The sequence below is a fragment of the Phlebotomus papatasi genome, chromosome 3, assembly GCF_024763615.1.
Source record: "Phlebotomus papatasi isolate M1 chromosome 3, Ppap_2.1, whole genome shotgun sequence".
Lineage (NCBI taxonomy): Eukaryota > Metazoa > Arthropoda > Insecta > Diptera > Psychodidae > Phlebotomus > Phlebotomus papatasi.
The window spans coordinates 3,718,060-3,745,760 of record NC_077224.1 but is presented as its reverse complement, the minus strand read 5'-3'; the positions used below and the strand labels follow the sequence as shown (position 1 = coordinate 3,745,760).

The window sequence follows — 27,701 nt, the reverse complement described above, 5'->3', positions numbered from 1 at the left end:
GAAAGTGATGAATGGCGGATTTTTTGCTAAGACTCTGATACAGTGATTCAATAAATTAGGTAAATAATAGCAATTTTGTTTGAAACTCAACGAGAAAATTGGTTTTGTAGATTAAATATGAACAAACGTGATGCATCTTGCTAAAGAAAATTACTAAAATATATACAGTGAATAATTTTCAAAAGTACATTTTATTTTAGGGTGCCGATACGCGGGGCAACGGGCTACCTTCCGATCCGAGGAATACTGGCGATCGCTGGTACATTTACCTTATACGCACGCAAATATTCTTGACCAAGGCAATAAGGCAATACTCTACGGGAAACCATCCAATGGATGACGTCCAGTTAAATAAAGAGAAGAAGAAGAAGAAGAAGATAAGGCAATACTCCCGGGACTCCCGGTGAATATTCAAATTCAAACATTTAAAATTTAGGAGATTTTTGGGAGATTTGAGCATGTCATAGGAACTGTCACCGAAGTTGGCAACACTGATTTTAGTGTTGCCCAATGGCAGTCTGACGAATTTTCTGGGAGTGTTTTCTGTCCGGGTGCCGAGAAAAGGGCATTTTCCTGGCTGAAAAATGGCCCATTTCCTATCCAATACGACTGTGCAGTATGTCTGTGCCTGTGGGATTCTCAATCCTCTCACCAAACTCTTCTTCTGCCGTCATTGTCTGGCTTTGAGGTGCGATTTCTGCCTCTGCCACGAAGTCGACTCTCACTTTTGTTACAATTGCGTGGAAAATATCCCATCTTCGGAGGCCAAACTGAAGAAATACAAGTGCAGCAGCTGCTTCGATTGTCCCAGCTGCCAACACACCCTCTCAGCCCGGGCTACGACTGTCACGGTGCCCAGGAAAGCTGACGAAGAACCAGCTGCAGGGGATTCCAAGGCAGCAGCAGCAATCACCCGGAAGATGTACTACCTGGCCTGCTTGGCCTGTCGCTGGACGTCCAGAGATGTGGGCATCCCTGATCAAACTGTAGCCACGGGATCATGGCCAGAGTGTGAATATTCCCATGCTACGAGATTTGCTCTCCTCATGGAGCACTTCCAGGCCGTTGTGCTGCGCGATAAGCAGGAAAGGCAGGATTATTTGCGCCGAAAGACCCCAAAACAGCACAAATATCCCAATCTGACTGATCGCACTGGCCTGACAGTCTCAATGATCCGTCGGCAGATGGGATGGTCAGACAAAACTCCACCCAAAGCCAAGCCAATTGAAGTTAATCCCTCAGAAGCCACAGATGAAGTTGATCAACTTCCTGACTCCATCTTCACGGAGCCCGTGAATCTCCGGGAGCTCACGACAATCAAGCAGAGACTCTCCCAACCAGCTGGACAACCCGTCACCGTCAAACATTTATTCCCTCAGCACAAGAGTCTCTCCATTAAGCGTTCTCTGCGCTGCCGGCAGTGTGAGCACAATGTCATCAAGCCCGAATACAATCCATCATCCATCAAGTATCGCATTCAACTCTTTGCTGCCCATCATGTGCCTGACATTCGCATCGTCAAGCTCCCGGACAAACTCCAAGGAGGCATTCAAGTGAAACTTCAGCTCAAGTTCTCCAATCCCACAATCCACGAGATGACTGTGGCAATCAAGGAGCTGCCGTCGTCAGACGAGGAAACAGCCCTGATTGAGGAGATGAAGAAGGCTGTTGTCTCCTCAACGCCTTCCAGTCTCAATGTTTCACTCTCCCGGCAAGTTTCTCTGACAGAGGAGCCAAGATTTGTCGATCAGAGGGTCACGGCTAAAATTGAGCTTCCAGAGGAGTCTTTTGTGCTGCCCCATCGGGATGATTCGGCTGAGTTTGATGAGGATCTGCAGCTTCCGCGGGAAGATCCCAAGTAAGTTTCAATCATGTTTTATGAAACACATTTGAAACCCTTGAACCCCTTGAAACATTTCATGAATTTCCCTCTAAAATCGAATTCTTCTCAAAAATCTTAAAATCGGAACTACCGTCGTTGCGGGTGACTTTGCACGTTTTTTCGCTGTTTTTCAACTTTACCCTCTAAAAGTGAATAGTTAAAGTGAAAGGACGGGGGTGAATGGGTAAAATTATTTGTATTCAGTTGTTAATGAATGGATTTTGTGCCACTAACATTAATTTTATAAAATTTTACCATGTTAAAAAAAATCAAGAAAAAAGGCTTGCACATGGGATAAGGTGCGGGTGACTTTGCACTTTTTAATAAATACTAAAAAATCACCAATTTCTGATAATAAACGACAATGAAGATCTTCAGTTCTAAAGGTAAGATGCACGAGATCTACAAGATGACGTGGTCGCCATCTTGATTTGACGTTTCTGTCCGCCATTTTGAATAACTGTCAAACCCTAAAACTAGTCCGATTGGGTTGAAATTTTAGTATGTTGTAGCTGATGTCAAGGCCTTTTCAAAACGTATTTATGTTCCAGTCTACGTCAAGTATTTACCTAGATACAGAGGCTCAAAGTTTAAAATTTTGTAATACTCATATTTTGGAGATCTTTATTTTTTAATTTTCAATATTTGAAACCTAAACGAAATGCCTCAGTAATCATTAGAAATGGTTGAGGCTTTTATTTTATATATTTATTTACTCTAACATAATTAAAAAATAAATAAACGAAAAGTACATTTAATTAATTTTTTATTTTTCATCTTTGCGAAAACAGTTTATAAGATTCTCAAATAATGCGCTGTTATAAACAAAAACATTACTTTTCTTTCTGTTTGTTTGTTAGATCTCATCGTCTAACGATAGCGCTGTCTTTTTTGTGATGATTTTGATAAAAGAAGCTCCATGTAGTTCTATATTCATGAAAATGTCAAAATTTTGAACTTGGAGCCCCTATATCCAGACAATCACTTGACCTAGGTCGGATTTTATATATGTTCTGAAAAGGCCTTGACATCAGCTAGAACATACTAAAATTTCAGCTCAATCGGATGAGATTTTTGTTTTGACAGTTATTCAAAATGGCGGACAGAAACGTCAAATCAAGATGGCGACCATACCATCTTGTAGATCTCGGTCATTTTATCTTAAGTTCCCACAAAATTGGATAATTTTTAGCCAAATACTTCTATAATAAATCTTTAGAAAGACCATTATATGCAATTTTATAACATAAATCATGCGTTCGTAGGAAGATAATAGTGAAAAAAAGGTTTTTAGTAAAAATAATGAACAAAATCGAACTGGATTATTCTAGCCAGATAAATTTAGAATAGATTTGGACAATTTACTTCTCTGAAATCGATTTTGGAATTGCACCCTCAGATAACTTTTTCACGGAGCCGTTTTTTGACAAAATACCTATACTAGGATTTCATTGACTATTACTGAAACTACAAGAATCCTTTTGAGGATCATTGTACCTTACTTGGTACTTAACATATCCCTATATACTTTGACATGGTAGACCGGATCGGCGAAGACCATCAATAAGTCCTAGAATTTGTGAAAGTCTTACGGACAGCAGAGTGCAAAGTCACCCCCCGAGTGCAAAGTCACCCGCAACGACGGTACAATAAACTAATAAATGATAAAATACACCTGAATAATAGACTGAAATTTAAAAAAAAATATCTAAAATCGTGTAAAATTTATTTTGTGGGTTTTCTTGTGAATTAATGATTGCGGCTGCCGCCGGCTTACCTAATCGACCTCTTCAAGAAAAATTGAAAAACAAAACCACAACCATAGGTGTCAAATCGATCGAATATATACCTTAATTTGTTGCAAAAAAGTCGGAAAAAATTTGTTTAATTAAATTGTAACTGGCTGTATTTTGACGAACTTCTGCAGTTCTTTAATCAAATTCGTGAAATTAAATAAATTTGTATTTAAACCGTTTAAACCAAAATATCAAGGATTTGGATGGAGTGACAGAAAAGTGATATATACTAGGGGAATCGCCAACAATGACGAAAACCCCTCAATAAAATGAAATGAAATGAAAAGTGATATATGGCTGAAATATATAACAGAATGTTCTCTATAATTTTGCCGAAGAACTTGATTTTATTGAATGAAGGCAAATCTACTTATGTTGCTTATATAAAACATTAAGCGTGTTTTTTGAGGTTAGAACGCGATTTATCTGAAACTTAATTTACTCTTTTAAATCGTTTTTTCATTGTGCAAAACTCCTTTCAAAGGCAGGTTGAGAAAATTGTGCTACGAATAACTTATAATCATAAAATTTTTAAGGTTAGGCCCAACATAACCTAAAATTTCTCAAGCTTATTAGCTAAATATATTGCAGTGATACCCAATATTTAAAGTTCTAGTACAATTTTGATTAATTTTGGATTTTACGACAAGAAATTTTGTAAAGCTAACCTTTAGCTCTTAAAATTTATTTTGGTAGAAAATAAAAATAAGGTTAGGATACTAAAAACTTAAAATCTCTATTTGTCTTTAAATTCACTAAAATTATTTAGAATTAAAGGAAAATTATGAAATTCAAATTTTTAACTTTTGCCTGATTTTTGAGGTTAAATACAAAATAACCTCAAATTTTTATAACCAAATATTTTAGCAATAAAAATAATAGAATACGATTTTCTATGAATAAAATTGTTAAAATTTTGTATATTTTGTTACATATCAATAGTATTTTTCAAATTTTCAATAATGGCGAAGTTTTTTTTTTATAGCTGTTAGAACGTTGCAGAAAAAGTAAATTTGATTCGTTCGATTTTTATAAATTTCAAAGTCGCAAGAAAAATGTATAACAAAATTTATGTTTGTTTTAATTTTAAAACTTTGACGAGATTTTTTTATTTGGGTTACAATAAGAATTTGAGGTTATGTATGACTTAACCTCAAAAAACGAATGACCTAAAAACGAAAATTTCGAAATTCAGTATACATTATAAAACCCTGTTAAAAATTCAAACAATTATTATAATTTTTTCAGAATTATACCTTTAGCATAGAATAATTTTAAATGTCCAGAATTTGATATATTTCTGAGGTTAGAATTTGATTTATTAGGTGAGATTAGGTACTATTTAAGGGTCTATTTTTCAACCGATTTGGATTTGTTGGAAAGGTCTTGAAATTTCCTATCCGATTTCATCTGTCACAATCGGTAATCAATCGGTTAAATTCTCGTAAATTACTAATCTTTTATTTTTTCTGTCCGTAAATTCGTTACCTATCTAGAGGCGAAACGGAAAGAGATACGAACTTCCAATTTTCGAAAGCACCAAAAGATGATGCAAAAAACTAATTCACGGTGAGCTCTATCTCCTATCTCGTGAGTTCGAGCATTCCGCCAAGCTGAGACACTTTGCCATCTTTTTAGAAACGTTTTCGTGTCTCTAGATACGTTCCAGAAACGTTCCGTGTTGTTTTCCGATCTTTCCGATACATTTACGTACTTTATGTATGTCCGAAAGCGTTTCTGTGTTTCTTATGCAGATATTCTCATGTTGCGTGAATCATGTGTTTCCCTAATACAGTAGACTCTCTCAAATTCGGGCATTTGGAACTGAAATATCAACCGAAATAGAGAGAAATTCGGGCAGCAAATTGTTTGAAATGCAACGATTTTTTTGTTCATCTGCATACTCATATTGAATTTACATGCTAATTGCTATTACAAATCTCATGAAAATCCCTTAATAATGCAAAATTATATCAAAGCTAAGACAAATCATGGCAAATTTGAACATATTTGCTTCATTTGATAATCGTAATCGAACTTGAAAAATAAAGTAGCCCGAAAAATAAATTAAAAAGTAGCCCGATCTTAAAAGAGCCGAATTAGCGAGAGTCTACTGTACGCTCTCCGTGTCCGAAAAAATATTTTCATCTATCCAGAAATGTTTCTATGTTTCTAGAAACAAATCCGTATTTCTTGGATATGTTTCTTTCTGCATTTTCCACAATCGTTTTCGTGTTTTGGGAAATCAATTTGACATGGTTGAATGTTAAATGCATTTCCGAGTCTTTGTAACAGTTTCCGTATGTCTAGAAATGCGTTTCTTGTATCTTTTTGCGTTCCCGCGATGGAAATAAAATTTTTGTTAGAAACGTTTTCATGTTTCTAGAAATGAACAGACAAAAAGCTCGTTTGGCATCTAACAGAAGATTTTAGACCCTTGGGATACCTTACGAGGCATGTAAGGCAGATATATTGATAAATTTGACAATTATCTGATAGGAATCTAGTCATTTTTCGTAGTTTCTAAGTAAGATTCAACGCCACCAAGACTTTTTTCCTTTATTTTTGTTTGATAAACATTTTCCCCACGATATCTCGGCAAAAACTAATGCAAAACTTTAGAAAATGGAACTTAATTTATTAATTTTAATTAAAAATTAAATTATATTAACCTAAATTTGGTCAAAAATAAATACCGTAGCGACCGTAGCAATAACTAAATTTATTGAGTGGAATTATACTTATTTCCATCACTGTAGGAACATTTTCGTATTTCTTAGATGATTTTTCTCGTTTCTAGAAACATTTTCGCTTTTTTTTCTAGAAATGTTTCCGTGTCTAAAAACGGCTTCATGTTTCTTTCGAATTCCAAATGCGTTTTCGTGTTTCTAAAATTGTTTCCATATTCCAAAACCATTTCTATGCTTCTCGATTAAGGCTTCTACACATTGGGAGCGATTTTCATCAAAAAATTGAATTTTTGACAGAATTTTGACGTTTCTGCGTTGTAGATAAAATAAATCCTTCAAACACTGAGAAAAAAGAGGCTGCGATTTTTCGTCATAACTAACACTTTTTGGGTGTAAAAATATATCAACATTTTTTAATGTTAATTTTACACCTTTTAAGGGTAAAATCAACATGAAAGAAGGGCAATTTTAACCAATAATACACCTAAAAAGGGTAATATTTACATTTTACACCGATTTTGGATCAATACTGCAGGGTAAAATTAACATTTCCGGAATGTTATTTTAACTTTTTAGGATTTCTCTCACAGTGAAAAACCAATTTTTAACGAAAATTTCTCCCAATGTGTAGATGTCTTTCGTTTTATCAACTTCGTAGAAATATTTCCGTGTTTTCAAAAACATCTCAGTGTTTCATCGAGATTTCTGAATCAATGTGCTTCTACTTCTAAAATGAATTGCCCCCGTACTTCAAGAATTTTACTATTCTTAATATTTACTCACTTTTCTTTCAATTTGATGAAAATACCTACCTACCATTAATTGGCATCTGGCCAGGTTTTTCTTCCAGAATTAATATAAAAAATCCATTTTTAGGTTCGTCATTTGGCGCAGAGCTAACAAAGCCTGCATTGAGCTCTCAATGGAGCCTCAGGACAACCTGGCGCCCGGATCTGAGACAATTATCGGATTCACCGTGCAGTATTCCTACGTGAACACTGTCCAGGTGCCTGAGAAGAAGGATCCACAGACTCATACGCTCAACTCACGCGTTTACATCAATTGCGGAACAATTTCCGGCAAATAAAATTCACGATTACTGCGATCACTAATCACTTTGCTTTTCAATTGAAATAAACACAATTATTCCTTACCAACTCATCGACTTTATTAATTCTTGTGGAGCCGGAGGACAAGCCCTGAGGCTGGGATTGTTTACAATCTACGACCACGGCGACCTCCCTTCCTGCGCGTGGAGTCCGATGGAATTGGTGTCACATCCTCAATACGACCGATCTTCATGGAGGAACGAGCAAGTGCCCGAAGAGCTGACTGAGCACCTGGACCGGGGGTCTTTGTCTTGTTGCCTCCGGTTGCTCGGAGTTTGATGTGCAGCGCCGTGATTCCGAGTGTCTTGCACTTCTCAGCAACATCTTGGGCAGCCAACATAGCAGCATAGGGGGAGGCTTCATCACGATCAGCCTTCACCTTCATCCCTCCAGTGACACGGGCAATTGTTTCCCTGCCGGACAGATCCGTCACATGGACGAAGGTGTCATTGAAACTGGCATAAATGTGCGCTACGCCAAATACCATTTCTCCCTCCTGCACCTGAGGACCCAGGGACACCTGGACCTCTTCTTTCTGGGTTTTATTCTTCCTTGGAGGCATCTTTTTAGAGAATCTAGAAAGAAAAATCAGGTTAGGTTTGATGTCAACAAGATTTGCTTTGATGATATTTCGAGAATATTTGGAGTTACCCGGGAGATTTTTGTCAGGGATTTTGGGGGAGTTCTTTGGGAAGGATTTCTGATGGGATTTGGGGGAGGAAACTGAGGAAAAAGCTCACCTTTTCGCAGTAATTCGCGAACACAATCCACGTTTCCACGGGGAATGAATGGAAAAGAGCGAAAATGGCCGAAGGAAGTCAATGTGACAACCCGAAAAATCCACTTGCCAGATGCAAATTTCTGCAGATTTCCCAGCTGACCAAAAGTTAACAACCAACAACTCTGTACCAGAATGTTAACAGCACTGGTAACAATTTTGGGCCAGTGGAAAGTAGCACCAAGGGCCTCTCGACATTTAATTTTTCCATACGTTTTTGTATAGAGGCACTGAAGACTATTGGCAAGTTTTTTACTAAAGAGAATTGAATTATCAGTCTGATATATTTTGAAATTGTGCACTAAAAGCTATCTAAAAATACATATTTCATAATGTTCGCCGAAATAATACAAGAACTACGAGGAAATTTGTTTAAGTCGCGGTGCAATGTCTGCAAAATTTTTACAAGGAAAACTGTAAAATAGCTTCACTTTTAATTAGGCTTAATGGGCCCATGGTAGCACAGAGTTGGCCAAAAATTGTTACCAACCAATTCAAGATGGCGATTTTTTAAAAGTCTTTGGTATGTTTGGACGAAATGTTCGTCTGAACCACCTCCAAAACACATCTAAAAATAAAAGAAATCGTAGGAGCCGTTTTCGAAAAAAAACATGGTTTTGGGGGGTATGGAGGAGGGTGGGGAGAAAAGAATAAAAAACGTCTGGAGATATCGTTCTTTTATTGGGGGTCACCGAAGACCGGAACGTGATATCTTTTACCGTTTAAACCAACGACTCCTTCATATTACCATAGACGATAGGTAGAGGTTTGAATGTATTCGGTAGTCACTTTATAAAGCGCTTGGATTGGTGCGGCACCAGATTATGTGACTCTTCCCTTTTTTTTCTTCTCAATTTTGCCGCGCCGTTGAACTTAAATTTCAAAACATTTCCTTTTTCAATTCAAATACTTTAGGAAAATATTTAATATTCATCTGAAATATGATTGAAGAGGAAAAAAAGAAGGGAGAAATACCTTAATAACATTTTTAGAATATATTCTCCAACTCAAAAAATTTCATATAGAAGAAGTACGATTCTATACGGTAATTGCAGCATAAACGATCTGAAAATTACGTTCATAAAGTACTCTTATATTTCATAATTCTTTGTTTTTAGTTATAAATATAAAGTAAAACATAATTGAGCTACTGTTACAGATATGCGGCAACGTAAATTAATTGCAGAAATTTGGTGCTAGATAATTCTCAATTAATCAAAGCAAATCTAGATATCATTCTTTAAGTTTTCCGCTTTTGTCAATTATTTTACTGATAATTGTGAAAATATGAAAACGATTGCATTGATTACTCGATCTCGCTCATTATCTTTTACCAAGTCCTATTCAATGTGATCATTTGTTGTCAAATAAAATTGTTCAAAAAGTATTTAAATAGTTCAATTAGCTTCTTGAGTTTAATACTGTAATTTTTGACGCTTTTAAGAATCCTGTGATATTTTTTTTTTTAATTCAATATCACGTAATTTAAGCAATCTTATATCGACGGCTCTTACAATAGTACAGAAAGATGGTACCATTGGATGCAAAAACATTAAATATACATTCCCACAAAATTGTATGTTGATTAAGTCATTCCTGTAAAAATTATAATGAAAAAATTCAAAACCACCGTGCCCAATTATCACGTTTTTGCCCACAAGTTTATTGCAAATAGTTTAAAAACAGCGTTAACCAGAAGATGTTAAAAACCTATGTATGATAAAATACTTTCAGAAGTAGAAAGTATACTATATCCAGTGAGATTATTGAAATATAAATATTAGCTGTCAAACTTTAAATCTTTCTCCTGAAAAGTTGCATTTTCGAGTTACAATAGTATTCTTTGGAACCGACGATATCCATTTTTTTGTTAGTAATAAAATTATTAATAAAAGCGAAAAATATAGTAGTAGGGGAAGTGGGGCACCTGTGAATGTGGGGTAGCTTTGAAATTGGGAATTTCTTCTATATTTAAATGGAATTGAGCCATATCATAATGTAACTTAGCTGAACAAACAGATTGATAGAAGCTAAATTACGTCACGATAAGGCTCCGTTCCATTTAATATAAGAGAAAATCCCAATTTGAAAGCTGCCCCACATTCAAGGATGCCCCACTTACCCCAACTGAAAAAAGCGTCTTTTTAACCAAAACGAAAAAGCATCGTCCTTCTCTCTTTCTCATCATCATCTCTTTCATATCATCGCCGCGTCGAGCGGACGAGTAGCGATCGGCAAAAGTCGTTGGGCTTCTAGATATCTATCGGCGACCATGTAATGTTTGAGTAAAATTTTCTAGTTTTCGTCTATGATAATATGAAGGAGTCATTGTTTAAACTTCAGGACGGTAACAGTCGAAATTTAGAATTTTTTGAATAAAATAAGACATAGAATCGATACATATTGCAAGTGTACCGCAGAGTCCAAAGAGTACTCAGGCAGTAGAGCAACGCGAGCCAAATCGTCCAAAAAGCCAGAAAACAGAAAAATTCATTCCTCACTGACTCCTTGAGGAACGAAGAAAGTTAGGCAAGAGACGGGATTGCGAGGTGAGTTGTGAGGATAATGCCCTCTCTCTCTCTCTAAAGCTAAAATTTTCTCAATTTTTTGCGGTTTCAGCTGAAATTTCCTGGATAAACGATAGTGAATGAGAAGTAGCTCTTGTAGACAGGGATAGTTGAGACTAATATCCACTCCCGGTGGTATTCTTACCAGGAAATTATCAAAAAGATTTTGAATCGTGGGATTCCACAGATTTTCTCAATTTTTTGGGATTGCAGCTGAAATTTTCTGAACATATAGATTCACAGTATAATACATGTGATTCTTAGGAGGATGAACAAGATCTGAGGCCTGTTAAGGTGCTTATCTGCCCAGAATTTTGTGAAGTAAAATGAATCCTAGAAGTCTCTTAATTTTCAGCAAATAAAAGTGTGTTGCAGTGCTACTTTATACCTTCAACAACTTCTTCAACATAATTACATGTTTCTTGGGCACTTACCTCATTAATTATTTTGCAGAAAATTTGCATCCGGACACAAGTTTTCAGTTTTTATCTTAATATTTCACAAGTTTCACAAAATCACCGCGCCCAAGGAGTAGCCAAATGTCAAAAGTATTTGCGATCGACCGCTTGGAGTGCTAATAGCTGAAAAACCTAACAGCATTGGCATGAAATTCATGCCAACCGTCACCTACTTTCCACTTGCATGAAATTGGTAACATCGACTGTTAACATTCTGTTACTTTTCGCTGTTGGTTGTTAAAAATTCCTAGCCGCCCCATTGCAAAAGAAAGCGGAATAGGAATAACAAGCGAAAAATTCCTTGGAATTTTCCACTATTTGCCTTAAAAAATTCCATAGGAATTTTCCATAATAGGTTCCAAGGAAAATTTAATGGATTTATGCTGGATTTTTCATATAGAATACATCCATGGAAATGCTCGTGGAATTTATGTGGATTTTTCCACCAAAATAAAATGGAGAAAAAATGAAGCTGTCACATGCACCTCGTGATTTTACTTCCGAATATTAAAGAAATAGCAAAGATTACGAGGATTATAATATGTTTTACTAAATCAGCAATAACGAATTGACACTTTGAGCAATAAAAAAATATTTTGTTAAAAAAAAATTTTTTTCCTAAAATATATATTAATTAACATAAAAACTGCATTATTTTAGGTTGGCGACCTATTTAATGTAATCACTTCATTATTATCTACACGAAACGCAGCATCGCATAATTAATTATATTATAATTGCCACATGAATCACTAGAAATGTTTGCGGAAGGTTTGGAAACAAATTCTAAAAGTTGTCGCAACACCATTTTATTTGTTTGACATTTCAGAAAACTAGTGGAAAAATCCATATAAAACACTATGGAAAGATAGTGGAAATTTCCATATGTTTTTTCCAGCTTATCCCGCGGACGTTTCACGTGTGAGTTTCCATATAAATCTTCCGCGGAATACCGCGGAATTTAACGCTGGAATTCCAGCATGTCGTACTAGTAAATTCCATGGAGCACTATGATTTCCATGGAATTTCCGGCTTTAAATTCCATAGGAAAACTTAGTGGAATTTTAGCGTCAAATTCCAGCGAATTTAGCCATTTGGACGCAAGTTTTCCATTGGAATTCTTGCGGAATTTTGCTATGGGGCGGGCATTTAGGAACAAAAAGTGAGATGTTTTTGTTAGGAGACCAACGTTAACAGAGTTGTTAGCCAGCTGTTTGCCAACTGTTAACACCTGGTCATCCGGGATTTTTGACAGAGACTGCTGAAGTTTTGACAAAATCTGTTAACGGTCTTTGGGCTTTTGTAAAAGTTTCATAAGGGTTGAAGTTCAGTGTGGTGCGAATTCGTGTGTGTTGACAAATTTTGTCTCTCCCCCAAAAAAGTGCTTTTTCTCTGTTGAAATCCACAATTTTCCCTGGGAAAAATGGCTCAAAAGGCTTCTGTGAATCACAGTGTGCAATCTGGGAATGGAGCCAGTTGTGTTAACCCGTAATTTGGGGATGTTTTAGGGCTGACGGGATACCCCCGAGTCGGGCTTTTTGTGTCTCGGATTTGGGTGCTCTCTCTCGGAGATTTCTGGGGAGGCCCTGCAGAGTGTGGGAGTGTACTAGGGAATTAGGGTTTGTGTGAGGCCCCCAGAGGCTGGACAAAAAAGGGCAATTTTCATCTCTGTGTTATATGTTTTGGAATTGTGTGTGGGGTGCTTGAAATATCGAGCTGGCGACTTCGGGGAGCAATCCGGGTGGTGCTTCCGGCAAGCAGCCCGCCGAGACGGCCGAATGGAACAATGAGGAATTGGATCAGATAAGTTTTGATGATTCTGATAGATTTGAGGAGGATTCCCTCTGTAGCTGGAGCTCAGAACCCGAAAGTCTGTGCAACAATTGGCGCGGATGGAAGAAACCAACGACTTCCAGCACCTTCGGGGGCGGAACATTCAGGAAATCAGCTGAAGGTTAGTGTTTTTGTTAGCCAGAAAAAAAAATAATTCTCTCTTTTTGGTGAGAAAACTCACCCTTCCACTCTATCGATCAGAGCCCCCATAATTCCTGTTATCCCTCTCACTCCCATCAATCTGAGTATCTTTCTGTCTCATTCACACGTACACACACGCCAATTCGGGTGTGCGGTGGAAGAGGGAATCAGCGGAACAAAGTAGACTGTGGCTGCCACAAAGGGACAAAGATGGCGCTAACGCAAAGGGTAGAGTTCAGGCTGCAGAAAAAACACAAAATTTTCACTCTCATTTTCTTCCTCCAACCCCTGCAGAAATCACCCCAAAATCCCATTCAATTCCTTCCTGGCATCCCCCATTAACTATCCACCTCCAGCATAGCCTACCCCCATCACCCCAAACCCCAAGAAAACCACCCCAAAACCCTCCCAATCCCACGCAGTCCTTCGCATTCTCCCTTCGCCCGTGGAAAAATCAGGAAGTTACTCTGTTGCCCTTGCATTGTCAGCCTCTCTCTCTGGGCAGGTGTTTCTCTAACCAACACTTGTGCATTTTCCCATCCCCCCTTGTGTGACTTTTCCTCTGTGCCACGGCATTTTTGTTTTCTCTCTTTTCTCTTTGGGGGGACTTGAGAAAGAACGCGCGACAGGGAATAATACACACGACAAAAGCGAGAAGGCAAGTTCTTTGTATCGTTGACCCGTCTTTTCTCTCCTTTTCCTCCGCTCTTCCTCATCTTCTTCTTCGTGAGAGCAGGAGCCCCGGATTGCCTATGTGTTGGTCTTTTGAGATAAACAGAGGATGGGAAGACAAAGAACCGAACAATATCAAAACAATATACAGTTGACAATCACGACGATCTCATGTGGGGCGCTTTAAAAAACTCTAAATCCGGCAACTCCAAACTCCCCAAACTCCAATACAAAATATCAAAAATAAAGAACCAAACCACAAAAAAACCCAGGACCACCTCAATATCAACTTCTCATCCCAGGGTCATTGACCCCAAAGGATTTATTAATTTGTTTGTTTTTCTCAATAATAATACACTTTATTGCATAGCAATTATAAAAAAAATAATGTACATAAATTGCCAAAAGTTTACAAGGCGTGAGAAAATAAATTTCAACTGCTCTCATTGCTTTTTAGATTGCTAATAACAATATATAAGAACAAAAAAATAAGAATAACATTTTCTAAATGGTTTGTTTTGGTGTTTTTGGCGAAAATGTTGATAAATAGGTGGGGCGATATCAACCAATAGTTTATTTAATATTTCTTCATCAAGAAGATGATGTTGAATTTGTTTATTTTTGGTTTGTGGAATAAAAGATAAAATAATTGTTTTCTGAGACAAACTTAAGGATGAGATACAAATGTATATATTTATAAAATATTTTATCAAAAAAAAGAGTAAATCAATAAAAAGATTGATTTTACATCTATTAAAAGTAAAGTTCTAAAATTTGAGAATAGGATGATGGAGCCACTTATTGCCACTTAAAATGCGTGAAAGGAAAGTTATTCATATTTTTTTCAAGATATCCTTCAATTCTTAGATATAGGGGAGACTGGGGTAAATTTGTCAAATCGAAAATTTTAAAATTCAATATCTTCCAAGAGAAAAGACACTGAAACTGCAAATTTTTATCACAGATTGCCTTCGCAAACCTCAATAAACGTCAAAAGTTTTATGGAATTCGAGCAAGGAATATAGAAGATAAAAAAAATGAAATTTTGAGCCCTGTTTGTAAAATATTTGCCCTTCAAGAGATACCAATTTTCATCGACTTACTTTCCACTTATTTTGAATAATGCGGATCTGCTGAACACGAATCTGTTTTTGTTGGTGAATTTTCCAAACTGATTTTTCTCCAGAAGTAGTTTTATTAAAAATGAACACTCGGGGTAAAATTTGTCAGAAGCGTCAGAAGGCATGGGGCATGGGGCAAATATTGTCAAAAAAAACGAAGAGTGCCGATGTTCCACACGGCGAATAGGAACAACCAGTCACTGGTTTTGATGTGATCACATCAATCATAGGACTTTGAGTGGAATTGCTCGAGAAACTACCCACTGAAGAGTGAAAATTTCCCACGTAGATCATAGGGGTTTCGGATCTTCCTAGGGAATTCCAATGCAATTCATAGAGGAATTTCTATGTGCTGTTTCTATTATCGTTCTCTAGGATTTTTAGGGTTTTTTCCCTAAAATCTCCGACGATTTCAACAACGAGAATTATTAGGGTGGAACTCCGGAAAAATTTCCTCGCTGAGGTGTCAACATTTAAACATTTAAATTCCCTTGGAAAATTTTCCTTAAAAAATCCCTCGGAAAATTTGGCTAGTGCCAAGTGAATTCCCGATGAATTCAAGAAGAAATTTTATGGGAAAGTTTCCACTGCCATTCTTGGGGATTTAAAAGGGAAATTTCTTCCTAGTGATTAGGAAGATTCCTGGCCATTCCTAGAGGATTCCTCCAAATTTTCCGAGTAAGTCTTCTAATTTTCCAAAGCATTCTTGAAGATTTCCCAAGAAAGTCGAGGGGAAAATTCTCTCTGGACGAGGAAAATTCCTTCCGGAGATACATGAAAATTCCGTGGCCGGTTCAGTTGAAATCATGGGGGAAATTCTGTAAAAGTTAAGCTTATACTTCGGGCGAAATGGTTTTCTGATTGCAAAGTTCAAACATCGAAGATTTTATAAATGAATAAGGGAATTCAAGCAGCCGTGTGAGGGAGCACCATACATACGAGCCATACGAGACATCAACTAAGTAACAAAAAGATTAATGGTAAAAAAGGGAAAAAATTGAAGAGAACTAAAATAATAAGAAATACCTAGAAATACCAACGTCCCCTAGTTTTTCCAACCTCTGACTTTTAGGAGAGTTCGCGGGTATATCCCTGGGTTCACTCAGATTTCCTCTCCATACTGCAATAAAAAAACTGCAATTTTACTGCTCGATCTCAAAAATAGAGAACTTAATCGTCTTTTTTTTGTGAACTCGTGACTGTCCTGGAGCCTAAACGGTAAAAGATATCAACTTCCAGTCTTCGATGACCCCCCCCCCCCCCCCAAAAAAAAAACAATATCTCCAGACGATTCTTTTTCTCCTCCACGCCCTCTATTCCCTCCAAAACCATGTTTTCCGGTTTTTTTTTTTTCAAAATTCGCCCAAGTTTTTTCAATGATTTTCGGATATGCTTAAGAGGTAGTCCAGGCGAACGGGTCCCGGTCAAAATCCCGAAAGCCAAAATCCCGAAAGGGCCAAAATTCCGAAAGCCAAAATCCCGAATTCTTAAAAGTGTTATAGCTGCTCCCACGATTGTACCCGCGCTTGCTGGAGGCAAAGGGAAATTTTCTGTGTCTTAGGCAATTATTCTAAACATTTTCCTCCATATAATTTCATTCCTATCAGGATTTTGAACATTCGGGATTTTGGCTTTCGGGATTTTGGCTGCCACCGCAGGCGAACTTACCTATGAACGGAAAATTCGCCATTTTGAATTATTGAATGTATTGAAGGGCTCATTTTTCAACTGATTTGGTTAAATTTGGATTTTTTTTTGATAAAAATTGCTCTTTGTATAGATACTTTTAAGTAAAAATGTCAAAATTCTGTCAAAAATGCATTTTTTGACGAAAATGTTCCCAAGGCTTTAAGCGCTTCACTTCAAAACGTTTCGTTTTGACGATTTCTCACAATATCTTGAAGTCAGGGATTAATTATATAAAAAAAGACTTTTTGAATGAAAAATAATAAGAAAATATCTAAAAAAATAAATATATTTATAAAAATGGAATTATAATAATTCCTGATATAGTAAGGTGAGGTAACTGGATCGTTTTCCGAAGAGTGCTACTTAAACGCTTGTTTCTGGACTTATGAAATTCTTTTTTACTTCTTCTAAATCCATAGAATTATTCACTGTTTCATTCAGAAACATAATATAAAAAGAAATTATTAAAAAGATTAAAGAAAATTTATAAAATAATGATAATACTGAAATAAGTCAGTATGCACTAAGTGGGTCGCTTTTTCGCTAATTCACTTTTAAATATACCTTTTCAATCATGACAGCTGTCATTAGTAAAAATATCACTGACTAGAAAATTTTTAGTGAAGAACCCAACTGGCACAAGATTGAAATGAGTCGATTACACTCATCTATTTAATGGATAAAAATATTATTTTTGCTTGTTCTCAAACTTGAATAGTTATATTATGTTACTGTAGTGACTAATATTACGGAAATAAAAATAATAATATTATTTTAAGTGGATTATCTAGTTAGCGTAGACATAAACGATCCACATAGCGAAGCGCCCGGATTAGCACACTTAACTATATATTCCTTCCTTAAATTTCTGTCCTCTCCTTTAAAGCAATATCAATTTAAATTTTTGTATCTATTTGAACTAAAGCCAGGACATTCGAGGTCCTTGTCCTTAATTCACTAGTATTTCCTGATGTTTCAGAACAAGTGACAACGCTCACGGAATTGGCGGCTCGATGTGTTGCCTCTTATATTCCTTTTGAATTGGTGGAGCATGTCTTTCCGCCAGTTCCGGAGCAACTCCAGCTGCGAATCGCCTTCTGGAGTTTCCCGGACAATGAGGAGGACATTCGTCTGTACTCATGCTTGGCCAATAGCTCAGCCGAGGAATTCCATCGCGGAGAGTCTCTGTTTAAGAATCGTTCCGTGAAGGATCCTCTGCAAATTGGCTTTCATTTGTCAGCAACGGTTGTCTGTGTTCAGCCACGGGCTCAATTCAATGTGGCCGTGACCTTTGACCGACGACGCATCTCCTCATGCAATTGCACTTGCACCTCGGCAGCCTATTGGTGTTCCCATGTTGTGGCAGTTTGTCTCCATCGAATTCACTGCGTGAGTGTCCTCGGGAATTTTTGTGTCCTCGGGTGAAAATCTGTGATTTTTGTTGTTGATTGCAGCCGAATGAAGTGTGCCTACGAGCTCCGGTTTCTGAATCCCTGACTCGCCTGCAGCGGGATCAGCTTCAGAAATTTGCCCAATACCTCATTAGTGAGCTGCCACAGCAGATTTTGCCGACAGCACAGAGATTACTCGATGAATTGCTCAGTTCGCAGCCAACGGCCATCAATACGGTCTGCGGAGCACCAGATCCGACGGCTGGAGCCTCAGCTAATGACCAGACTAATTGGTATCTCGATGAGAAGACACTCCATGATAACATCAAGAAGATCCTCATAAAGTTCTGTCTGCCAGCTCCAATGGTCTTCAGGTAGGATATTTTTCTTCCAAAAATTCACTTTTTTAATCACCCGAAAATCTTTGTTAAGGCTGAATTAGGTTTTGGTACGAGAGATTCGCAAGTAAATCAACCTGAAATGATTGAAATTAGAAATTTTTCTTAATGCAATTACAGTAGTCACAAAAATAATAAAATTAAATGAATTGCAGTTAGCTCTGAGGCACGAAAAAGACAAGTTCGTTAAAAAAAATGTTTCAGTTCTAATTCACTGACGATTAACTTTGAGGAAAGGAGTTCATCATTCCCAAATCAAAGATAGTATTAATCTTGGTGTTGCCTGCAGGTAAAATTATTTAAAAATTAAAACCCTTTAATTAAAAAAGAATGAAGGTCCAATATGTTCATTTAGATCAATTTATTTAAGGGAAAAAAACATTTTTAGTCGGCAAGATGATGCGCCTTTTGGGTTAGCCAATACACAAACCATTTGTCGGTTATTAGCTTTTCGGGTGAGCCACGGCACAATCCTTTTTCGGGAGGATTTCGGCTAACGTCAGCTCGGTCAGCTCAGTGCGTAAAACTTTCTATTCTTTTTCTATCGCCTAGATTCAATGGTTTGTGTCTCAGCTTAGTATTACCACATTTTCACTTTCGTTGTTTGCCACTTTTTTCTTTCTGGTAACTTTTTAATACATTTTCATTTAATGTGTGTTCACAGTGATAAGCCTGATTGGTCTTATGGTAGGTGTGATTCTTTCATTGCAAATTCGGATTGGGGGCAAATTCGAAGTCCATATAAGTTTATGGTAGCTGAGATTAATTACAGCAACCTCGAAATGCGTGCAACTCAAGATTCTTGCAAATTGGAAAGCGTGCAAATTCGATTATTAGAAATGCACAAAAATACCTCTAAGACTTTAAAGCCGAATATCTTGGAAACTATGAGAGATAGAGACCTCAAACTTGATGTTCATTTAGAGCCTTCATTGGGCTTAAGATATGGTAAGTTTCAATTGAAAATTTTCGCGATACGCGAAAATCTGAGAAAAATTTCACGGTCCGCGAAAAAAATCCGAGGTCCGAAAAAAAACCTCGGTCCGCGAAAATCCGTGAACGATTCCGCAAGCCACAAAGAATACCGCAGTTCGCGAAAATACACGAAAAAATATACACGAAAATATATCGCGAAAATACACGAAATATCTCAAGAAGTAATATGCTGTCATTTACGTTTTATTTCTTTTAAACTCATCTACACTAAAAGATCTACAAAATAAAACTAAAAGGGGCGAAAAAGCATAACAGGATTTTGAGATAATTCAGAAAAACCGTGTTTTTACACATTTTTCAAGATATCTCAGGAACCGCTGACTTCTGAAAATTCGGCTGCTCATTTTCGGCATCAGGGATGCTCCAAATATATATCCTGCGAATATGAAGCCGATAGGAGATGGTCGTCAAACTAGGTGATTATAGTAGGTGTGATTATGAAAGAATCACACCTAAAATAGTAATTCCTCAATAATTACCAAAAAAAAAAAAAATTATCATAGCCGAGACACGAAGTGTAAAAAAATGGTTTTCGCTCAGTTGTTGCTGTCTCGGCTATTTACACCTACGACAGCTATGTGGGCGCTCAATAGCTAAATACTAATGTCAGATAAGCTGACAGATAGCACAAAAAAAGAGAAAATCGGGGACTCTTTTGTAGAGAATAGATGCAAAAAAACATGAGCCGAGACCCGCACCTTAAAAGCTAGAAGTTGCAGTGTTATGCCGAAAATAGACACAGGCTGATCCTCGAGAATACTCAGCTCGAAAAACTTGGCGGTAAAAGATCAGCCCAAACTATCATACACTGAGGATTTAAGATCAAAAATTAGAGTTTTCAGCGTAAATTTCGATTAAATGTGCCCACTTTTATTGCTGAAATACTTCTTAAGTGATATATCAATGCATTTTTCATACAGACAGGACTACTCTGACCTTCCCATTATTCCTATCTTAATGAATTTTATGATTTTGCGACATTGTGAACCATTACTCTCCATGTTTTTTCATCCAATTGACATTTCGAAAAGCACCCAAAAACCCCCAAAGTGAAGCTTTTTATTTTCAACATTGGCGCTGATGTCGCATAATTCTCGTAATTTCACTAAACCTCATGAATTTAGAAGATCAGCGTGATCCTCCAAATTTTGGGCTGATCACTGTGAGTGTATTGACACCAATCCTAATTTTTCGAGCTGATACCTAAGCCGATCCCTGTGTTTATTTTGGGCTTTAGGAGGCATATTGACGAAATACGTGCCCTCTTGCAAAGTATCTCGATCTCGTGCGAGTCACGCTTTTGATTATGACGGGTATATGGTATGTGTTTCGGTTAACTGTTTTATAATTTCGGAGATTAAAAGTGAATACTTATCCAGGAGGGGAATTCTGTAACGCTCTGGCAATGCCATATGACAAATTGGGTTTGAGTCTCAGGAGAGCTATTTCGAAAATGCGATTCTATAGCTGTGACATTGCTATTTCAGCTCATGTGACATTGTCAGAAGTAACATATTTGTTGGCTCCAATCAGGCTGCAGGAGCCAATATAGAGGAGGAAGATTTCTCAGATCTCGCCAAGAAATTCCCTGCTCTTTAGACTGTTGATTTATTGAAGGTTTTCTACCCTTTCGGTGTCGCTCGGCGTCTTTTAAAGACAGCCCCTGGTAACGGCAATTGAATGCCACTGGGATAGAGGCAGGAATGCCCCTCAGTGATGGCGACCAGACTAATCTGATGCCTCCAGAGCGTAAAACAGAGACTTGGTCTGTGCACCGGGCACGAATGCCTCAGGGAGAAAATATCTTCAATTCCTCAAAGTCCGAGCTGCCACTTAAGATAGGCTATTTAAAGCCGCAGTGGTAGGCAGCGGAGCCTCTTCTGGCTGCTGAAAGTAGGCAATCCTAATGCCGACGAACAAAGCCAGAAGATGTTGCCACTTTAGGTCCTTAGGCTTTATGTAAAGCCGCTGAGTCCAGGCAACAGAGCCGAGCGTCTGGCTGCTGAGAGAAAGGCACTTTAGATGCCGCTAAAGACAAGCCAGACTCTTTGGCCGCTGAAGTGGAAGGCACTGGAGTGCCGCTGGACTTGGCCAAAGTGGTCCTGAGAAATCGCAGAAGAGACAAAGGCAATTAAATGCCGAAAAGAAACGCTTGGTTCCCTGGTAATGCGAAATCTAAATTTATTTACAAAAATTATGGGTTTTTATACAAAATTTGTGGTCTCCCACTATTGAGCATTGTTTGAAAATTGCTAAGTCCCTATATTAGGTGAGATTCTTAACAATCTCACCTACTATAATCCTAACAAAATTTCATGTCGTCCGATCGACCTCAAATTTGGCCAAAATGTGTTTCAGCACTTCCTGATCACGAATATATATGTGGCTATTTTACGTTCCCGGCCGGCCGGCTGGCCGGCCGGCCGGCCGGCCGGCCGGCCGCTCTTTGGAGCTTAATAGCTCCTAAACTAAAAAAGATATCGACTTGCGGTTTTCGGCAAAGGTTATATATCGGGTGAAAATTGCAACTTGGTGCATTGACCCCCCACCCCCCACCCCTCCTTCCGCCATTTTGAAGACCCCCCTTTTTTTGTTTTCTCAATAGCTCCGCTCCTATGGCATCGAGCGGGCTCAAATTTTAGTATGTTATAGCTGGGCCTTAGAGCTTTCCATCAATACCAAACTTAAGGTCCCCCGACCCCCCTGACCCGATCTATAAGGGTCCAAAAAAAATTTCTTAAAATGGCCATAACTCCGGTTCTAATTGTCAGAATTTAAAAAGTGAGGGCTTTTTGGAAAGCTCTCGTGAAATGCCACTTCCCCTTCTAACATCGCAAGTTCATAAAATCACCGCTAGGGGCGCTATTATTAAAAAGAAAATTTTTAAATCTTATAAGTTAAATAACTCAAAAATTCCATTGTGCATCGGGCTGAAATTTTAGTATGTTGTAGCCGTTGATTATATCTATCAAACAAAAAAAACCTTAAGTCGATCCATAACCCCTGACCCGAGCTATAAGGGGTCAAAGTTCGAACATTGACCGGCCTCTATCTCCGGTTCTAACTAACATAGCGACCTAAATTTTACCTTTTTGGTTTCGTCTCAATGAGCACTTTCAGATGGAAGTTCAAAAAGTCACCACAGGTGGCGCTGTGATAGCGTCAAAATTCATCGAAATTCAAAGTCACTTTTCTCAAAAACGGCATTGTGCAAGTTAATGAAATTTTAGTATGTTGTAGTCCAGTCTAGGACGTTTCCAAAATGGTGCGTAAGTGCGCAGTGGTTAAAACAGAACCGGAGATATGAGGGGTCAAAGTTCACAAAATTCAAAAAATCATGTCTCCGGTTCTATGTGACCGATTTTGATGAGTGAGGGCTTAAACGAAAGATCTCACCAAATGCTACAACTTTCTAGAATATTTGAACTTCGTGGGACCAACACCAGGGGCGCCACAGTCGAAAAACCAATTTCAATATCACATAACCTCAATTATCTCGACTGTCGCTAAACCGATTTTGATGATTACTTCGACACAATTGTAGAACACATTTGTCTCTACATTTCGTCCATACATCATTTTCCACTCAGACTACGCTATCACTCCGATTTTTCCGTTTAAGTGTGAAAAAAATTATTTTTCCCATAATAACGCTTTGAAATCACTCAGATGCCAATTTGACTGCCTCTACTCCACCAAGACACTTAAAATAGGGGTTTAAATGGAAAGTCCCACAAAATACAACAATTCTTTGAAATAGTTGAAGCTCAACAAATGACTACTTGGGGCACTCTGGATGAAAAAACGAGTTAAGAAACAAAAAACCTCGATTATCTTGGCTTCTGAGTAATCGATGAGATCATGTTATATAGGAAAATTATAGAGTACATTCTGGTCTACATTTCACCCATATATCACTTTTGTGCCAGTTTATCCAAATCCTTGATATTTTGGTTTAAATACAAAATTTGTATAATTCCACGAATTTGATTCAAGATAACTGAATGGCGACTCACAACTTCAGCTCTAAATCGAATTTGCATGCACTCCGAGTTAGCTCACGTTAAGAATCTCACCTACATAAGCCGGTTAGGATTATCTGTCCCTTTGAATATATGCCTGATATGCAGAATTGCATTTTTCTTGTTTGTCTTCTTCACCCAATGACGCACGTTAAATAGGTCGGTCATTCACTGGATGAATTGTCATATAAAAATGAATATCTTAAATATATCCTGAAATATATTGATTTGAAGGATGAATCCTTTAGAAAGTGATAATCGGCTTTAGTACAATTCTATTGATGGTAATTTCCATCTGAAATTCGGATTAACAGTGCATTTAATCTTAAATTGAAGATGCTATGAGACATGATAAAGGATTCATATGGTTTTTTCTTACACTATAAGGATTGGACTAACGATATCAAGTATAGTTACAGTTTGATAGTGTAGAAAAATGATCTTGCATATATGAATAATAAACTATGGATATTTATGATAAAAAACTATCCCTAAAAATATGCAATTTAGTGTTCAATGAGAAATTTTGTATCTGAATGTTATGCCCAAGGATTGGCATGATTATTAAGTAAACTAATGATCCTTAAAGGATGAAACTATCTTAAAGCATATTTGGATTATATATCTGCTTGATGAGACGGATAATTTCTAATTTTGGATCACTTATAGTGCAAAAATCTAAGCCTAAACTTTATCATTTTTGCTCGTGGGGTTTTACATACAATTTCTCATATATTGAAGAAAAGGCATGTTCCTATCCGGAACAGGATGTAAGCCACCTTGCGAAAGTATAAAGAAGTAAGAATGTCTCTTTTTTGGCTTTTCCAATAGATTTTCGAACTTTTGAAGATCTACTTGTGAATGATAAGAGTTAATATTTCGTCGGTTGCGTCTACCTCTGTCGTATCTGCATTTGTTTTGTATCTGCATTCGGTGCAAGCTGCAATACAGACGTCCTCTCTTGCGTGAAATGCTGACACAAAAGAAATGCCGATACGACAGAGGTAGACGCAACCGACGATTTATCCAGGAGGGGAATTCTGGAACGCTCTGGCAATGCCATATGACAAATTGGGTTTGAATTATAGGAGAGCTTTTTCGAAAATGCGATTCTGTAGCCGTGACATTGACATTTCAGCTCACGTGATGTTGTCAGAAGTCACATATTTGAGATTTCTGGCAATTCAAATGACAATGAATTTTGTTAAACAAATCAACCAAGACGAACTGTATTTTCATAAAATCATCATGTAAAGGAATTTCATTAAAAAAATCAATGAATTGCATTTTCGAATGTTTATTCACATGATATGACAAAAAAAACTCGAATGGCATTGTCTACACAGAAATCTACACAGAATTTCGAAATACTTCGAAATTCAAACTGAAAATACTTCAGCCATAAAGGGAGCATCTAAAGGGGGGATTTTATTTCAAAACCGCCATTTTGACACAAAAGTCCCCCATTGAGCTTTAGACCGGTGCATTTTCGCCTATCCTTTGGCGCTTAAAATCTCCCTCTTCGAAAGCTCCATTTGTTTATGTTCGAGTATTTTGACATTTCAAGCGATTTTAAATCATTTTTTTTTATTTTTCAAGAGATGTTTCTCTCGTGAATTGTTTTTAAAGTTACCAAGAGTCGAAAAAAGCAGGTGACATAGGGACACGATATCGATTACTCTTCTGAATGTATCGTTTAATATTATTAGAATCTGGTCGAATTGTTAAATAGACATCCTTAAATAGAAATAAAGAAATGGTCGAAATAGTTAAATAGAATAAAGTTGATTTATAGAAAAATAAAAAACTTAGGATATTTTCTTAATTTAGCAAAAAGTATTGGCATAAAGTCCTGCGGCAGCACGGTTTTGATATAGAGGATGGGTGCCTCATCTCCCCTTTCTTATGAAGTGTTCGTCACCAGGCATAAATATTAATTTTACCACTCTTTAACAAATTCTTTGATTTGTAAAACACTGTGTGATTGCCGTTTGAAACGTTTCGAAATAAAATAGAAAATCTTCCAGACTATCTATTTTAGTTAGAGCACACTTGGAGAATTTATAACAGAGGGTGGAGGAAATTTATCTCAGGCATGAACCACTAGGGGAGATTTCCCGAGACTCATCGGTGCATAGCACAGTGGGGTGCATTTCGAAATCCCCCCATGTAGAAGACGCCAAAGCGCGGAAAATTAAGCAATTTTTTCGCTTTCGAAACCGTTCTTTAAGGCGTTTTCTCGGATTTCGAAATGCACCCCACTGTACTATGCACCGGTGAGTCTCGGGAAATCTCCCCTAGTGGTTTATTCCTGAGATAAATTTTCTCCACCCTCTGTTATAAATTCTCCAAATGTGCTCTAACTAAAATAGATAGTCTGGAAGACTTTCTATTTTATTTCGAAACGTTTCGAACGTCAATCACACAGTGTTTTACAATCAAAGAATTTGTTAAAGAGTGGTAAAGTTAATATTTATGCCTGGTGATGAACACTTTATAAGGAAGAGGAGATGAGGCACCCATCCTCTATATCAAAACCGTCCTACCGCAGGATTTTATGCCAATATTGCTGCTAAATTAAAAAAATATATCCTAAGCTTTTATTTTTCTATTATTCAACTTTATTCTATTTAACTATTTCGACTATTTCTTTATTTCTATTTAAGAGTGTCTGTTTAACAAATCGACCATATTCTAATAAAGATTAAACGATACATTCAGAAGAGTGATCGATACCGTGTCCCTATTTCACCTGCTTTTCGACTTTTGATAACTTTGAAAGTAGTTCACGAGAAAAACATCTCTTGATATACAAAAAAAAGTTTTAAAATCGCTTGAAATGTCAAAATATTCGAACATAAACAAATGGAGCTTTCGAAGAGGGGGATTTTTGTGTCAAAATGGCGGTTTCGAAATAAAATCCCCCTGTTTAGATGCTCCCTGAATGTCTTTTCTTGGTCCGTGAGCACTTGGACTGTGTTTCTGATGTGTCTTGGCTGGCTGAATGCGAAAACGTTTAACGACCCTTTTCAATGTGTCTCGGCTAACTATAAAAGATTTACATTTTTTCCTTATTTTATAATTTACTGTTTTTTTTTGTGTAAATCATTGAACAAATAATATAATTCAGCCTTAACTTTTCAAGAGACAATTAGGCAACGAATACCATCTCTTTGCACTTTGCATTCCTCTAAAGCTGGAAGCATATAGTTTTTTTTTTATTTTGCCTAATCTCTTAATTAATTAAATTTCTTGCCACAAGTCTTGCGTATATATATAAGCTATTTTCTAATTATCTTAATGGATAAATTCAGAGAAATTGTGTCTGGGTGAAATTTGTGTGGTTTTCTGCATAAAATGACAATTCAATTTTCAAAGCAATTTCAAGTTTAAGTGAGAATATGCAAAATTTAGTCTCCTCTGAGTGAGAGATAGGTAACATCTGTTCAATAGTGATTCAATTTGGCCATTTTGGCAAATATTCCAAGTCATGCAAAATATCCTTGTATTCACAATGATGGGAAATTAATTGTTAATGATTGGGGTGGAAAAAGAGGATTTTCCTTGATATTTGCTAAAGGAAAACAAAATGATTTGGTTTGTTTTTTGCCCGGAAATAGCGATGTCAACTATTTGACTAGCTGCGCTCCTCCGGCTGCGTCTGAATGGAGCTCCTTGTTGCGTCCTCTGCGTGGCAGGGAGCCCGAGGGCATGTGGAATCTTCTGTCGATTGTCCGGGAGATGTATCGACGGTGTGATAGGAATGCCATTCGGTTGCTGGAGATCATCACGGAGGAATGTATGGCATGCGATCAGATTCTCGTTTGGTGGTTCAATACCAAACTCTCCCTCCTGGCGGGCACTGGAGGGCACAGTGGAGGCAAGCACAGCAACACTCACAGCAATTCCAACGCTTCGCAGCATGCTTGCAGTTCTCTCTGCGATGAAATTGTGGTTCTGTGGAGACTGGCAGCACTGAATCCGGGCCTGGCGCCAGATGAGAGGGATATGCTGCATGCTCAATTTACAGCCTGGCACCTGAAGATTCTGGACAGAGTGGCAAAGAATCGCGTTGGGAATTCGTCGCACAGTACGAAGCAACAACAGAATTCTCGGTGAGTCTCATTTTGCCAATAACAATTTTTATTTATATTTTTA

At 37.4% G+C, this 27,701-nt stretch overlaps 3 protein-coding genes across 6 annotated transcripts in view; 2 read left to right on the top strand and 1 right to left on the bottom strand.

Moving 5' to 3' along the window:
* Window positions 1-484: 484 nt before the first annotated feature.
* Window positions 485-7,525, top strand: LOC129806482 (dynactin subunit 4). Its single transcript, XM_055855119.1, has 2 exons — window positions 485-1,858; window positions 7,245-7,525. The coding sequence occupies exons 1-2, from the start codon at window positions 585-587 to the stop codon at window positions 7,453-7,455; spliced, it is 1,485 nt and encodes a 494-aa protein (XP_055711094.1). The 5' UTR covers window positions 485-584; the 3' UTR covers window positions 7,456-7,525.
* LOC129806509 (40S ribosomal protein S14) lies at window positions 7,515-8,321 on the bottom strand. Its single transcript, XM_055855153.1, has 2 exons — window positions 8,218-8,321; window positions 7,515-8,052 (listed from the first exon to the last, which is right to left on the bottom strand). Exon 2 carries the CDS (start codon window positions 8,037-8,039, stop codon window positions 7,584-7,586), a length of 456 nt encoding a protein of 151 aa, XP_055711128.1. The 5' UTR covers window positions 8,040-8,052; window positions 8,218-8,321; the 3' UTR covers window positions 7,515-7,583.
* Window positions 8,322-12,992: 4,671 nt separating this feature from the next.
* The window catches only part of LOC129806464 (zinc finger SWIM domain-containing protein 8 homolog), a 40,515-nt gene continuing 25,806 nt past the window's right edge, over window positions 12,993-27,701 (top strand). For 3 of the 4 annotated variants that reach the window (XM_055855080.1, XM_055855078.1, XM_055855077.1), the window contains exons 1-4: window positions 12,993-13,234; window positions 17,698-18,125; window positions 18,191-18,501; window positions 27,164-27,658. In XM_055855080.1, the coding sequence (XP_055711055.1) occupies window positions 18,491-18,501; window positions 27,164-27,658 (506 nt within the window). In that variant the 5' untranslated portion in view covers window positions 12,993-13,234; window positions 17,698-18,125; window positions 18,191-18,490. The remainder of the gene's footprint in view (window positions 13,235-17,697; window positions 18,126-18,190; window positions 18,502-27,163; window positions 27,659-27,701) is intronic. The other variant, XM_055855079.1, reaches the window with a different exon arrangement.

Excerpts from the sequence above, each read along its gene's own strand:
- LOC129806509 (XM_055855153.1), bottom strand. The coding sequence starts at position 8,039 with ATGCCTCCAAGGAAGAATAAAACCCAGAAAGAAGAGGTCCAGGTGTCC.
- LOC129806482 (XM_055855119.1), top strand. The coding sequence starts at position 585 with ATGGCCCATTTCCTATCCAATACGACTGTGCAGTATGTCTGTGCCTGT. Across the intron at positions 1,859-7,244 it reads CTTCCGCGGGAAGATCCCAA|GTTCGTCATTTGGCGCAGAG; the intron begins GTAAGTTTCAAT and ends ATCCATTTTTAG.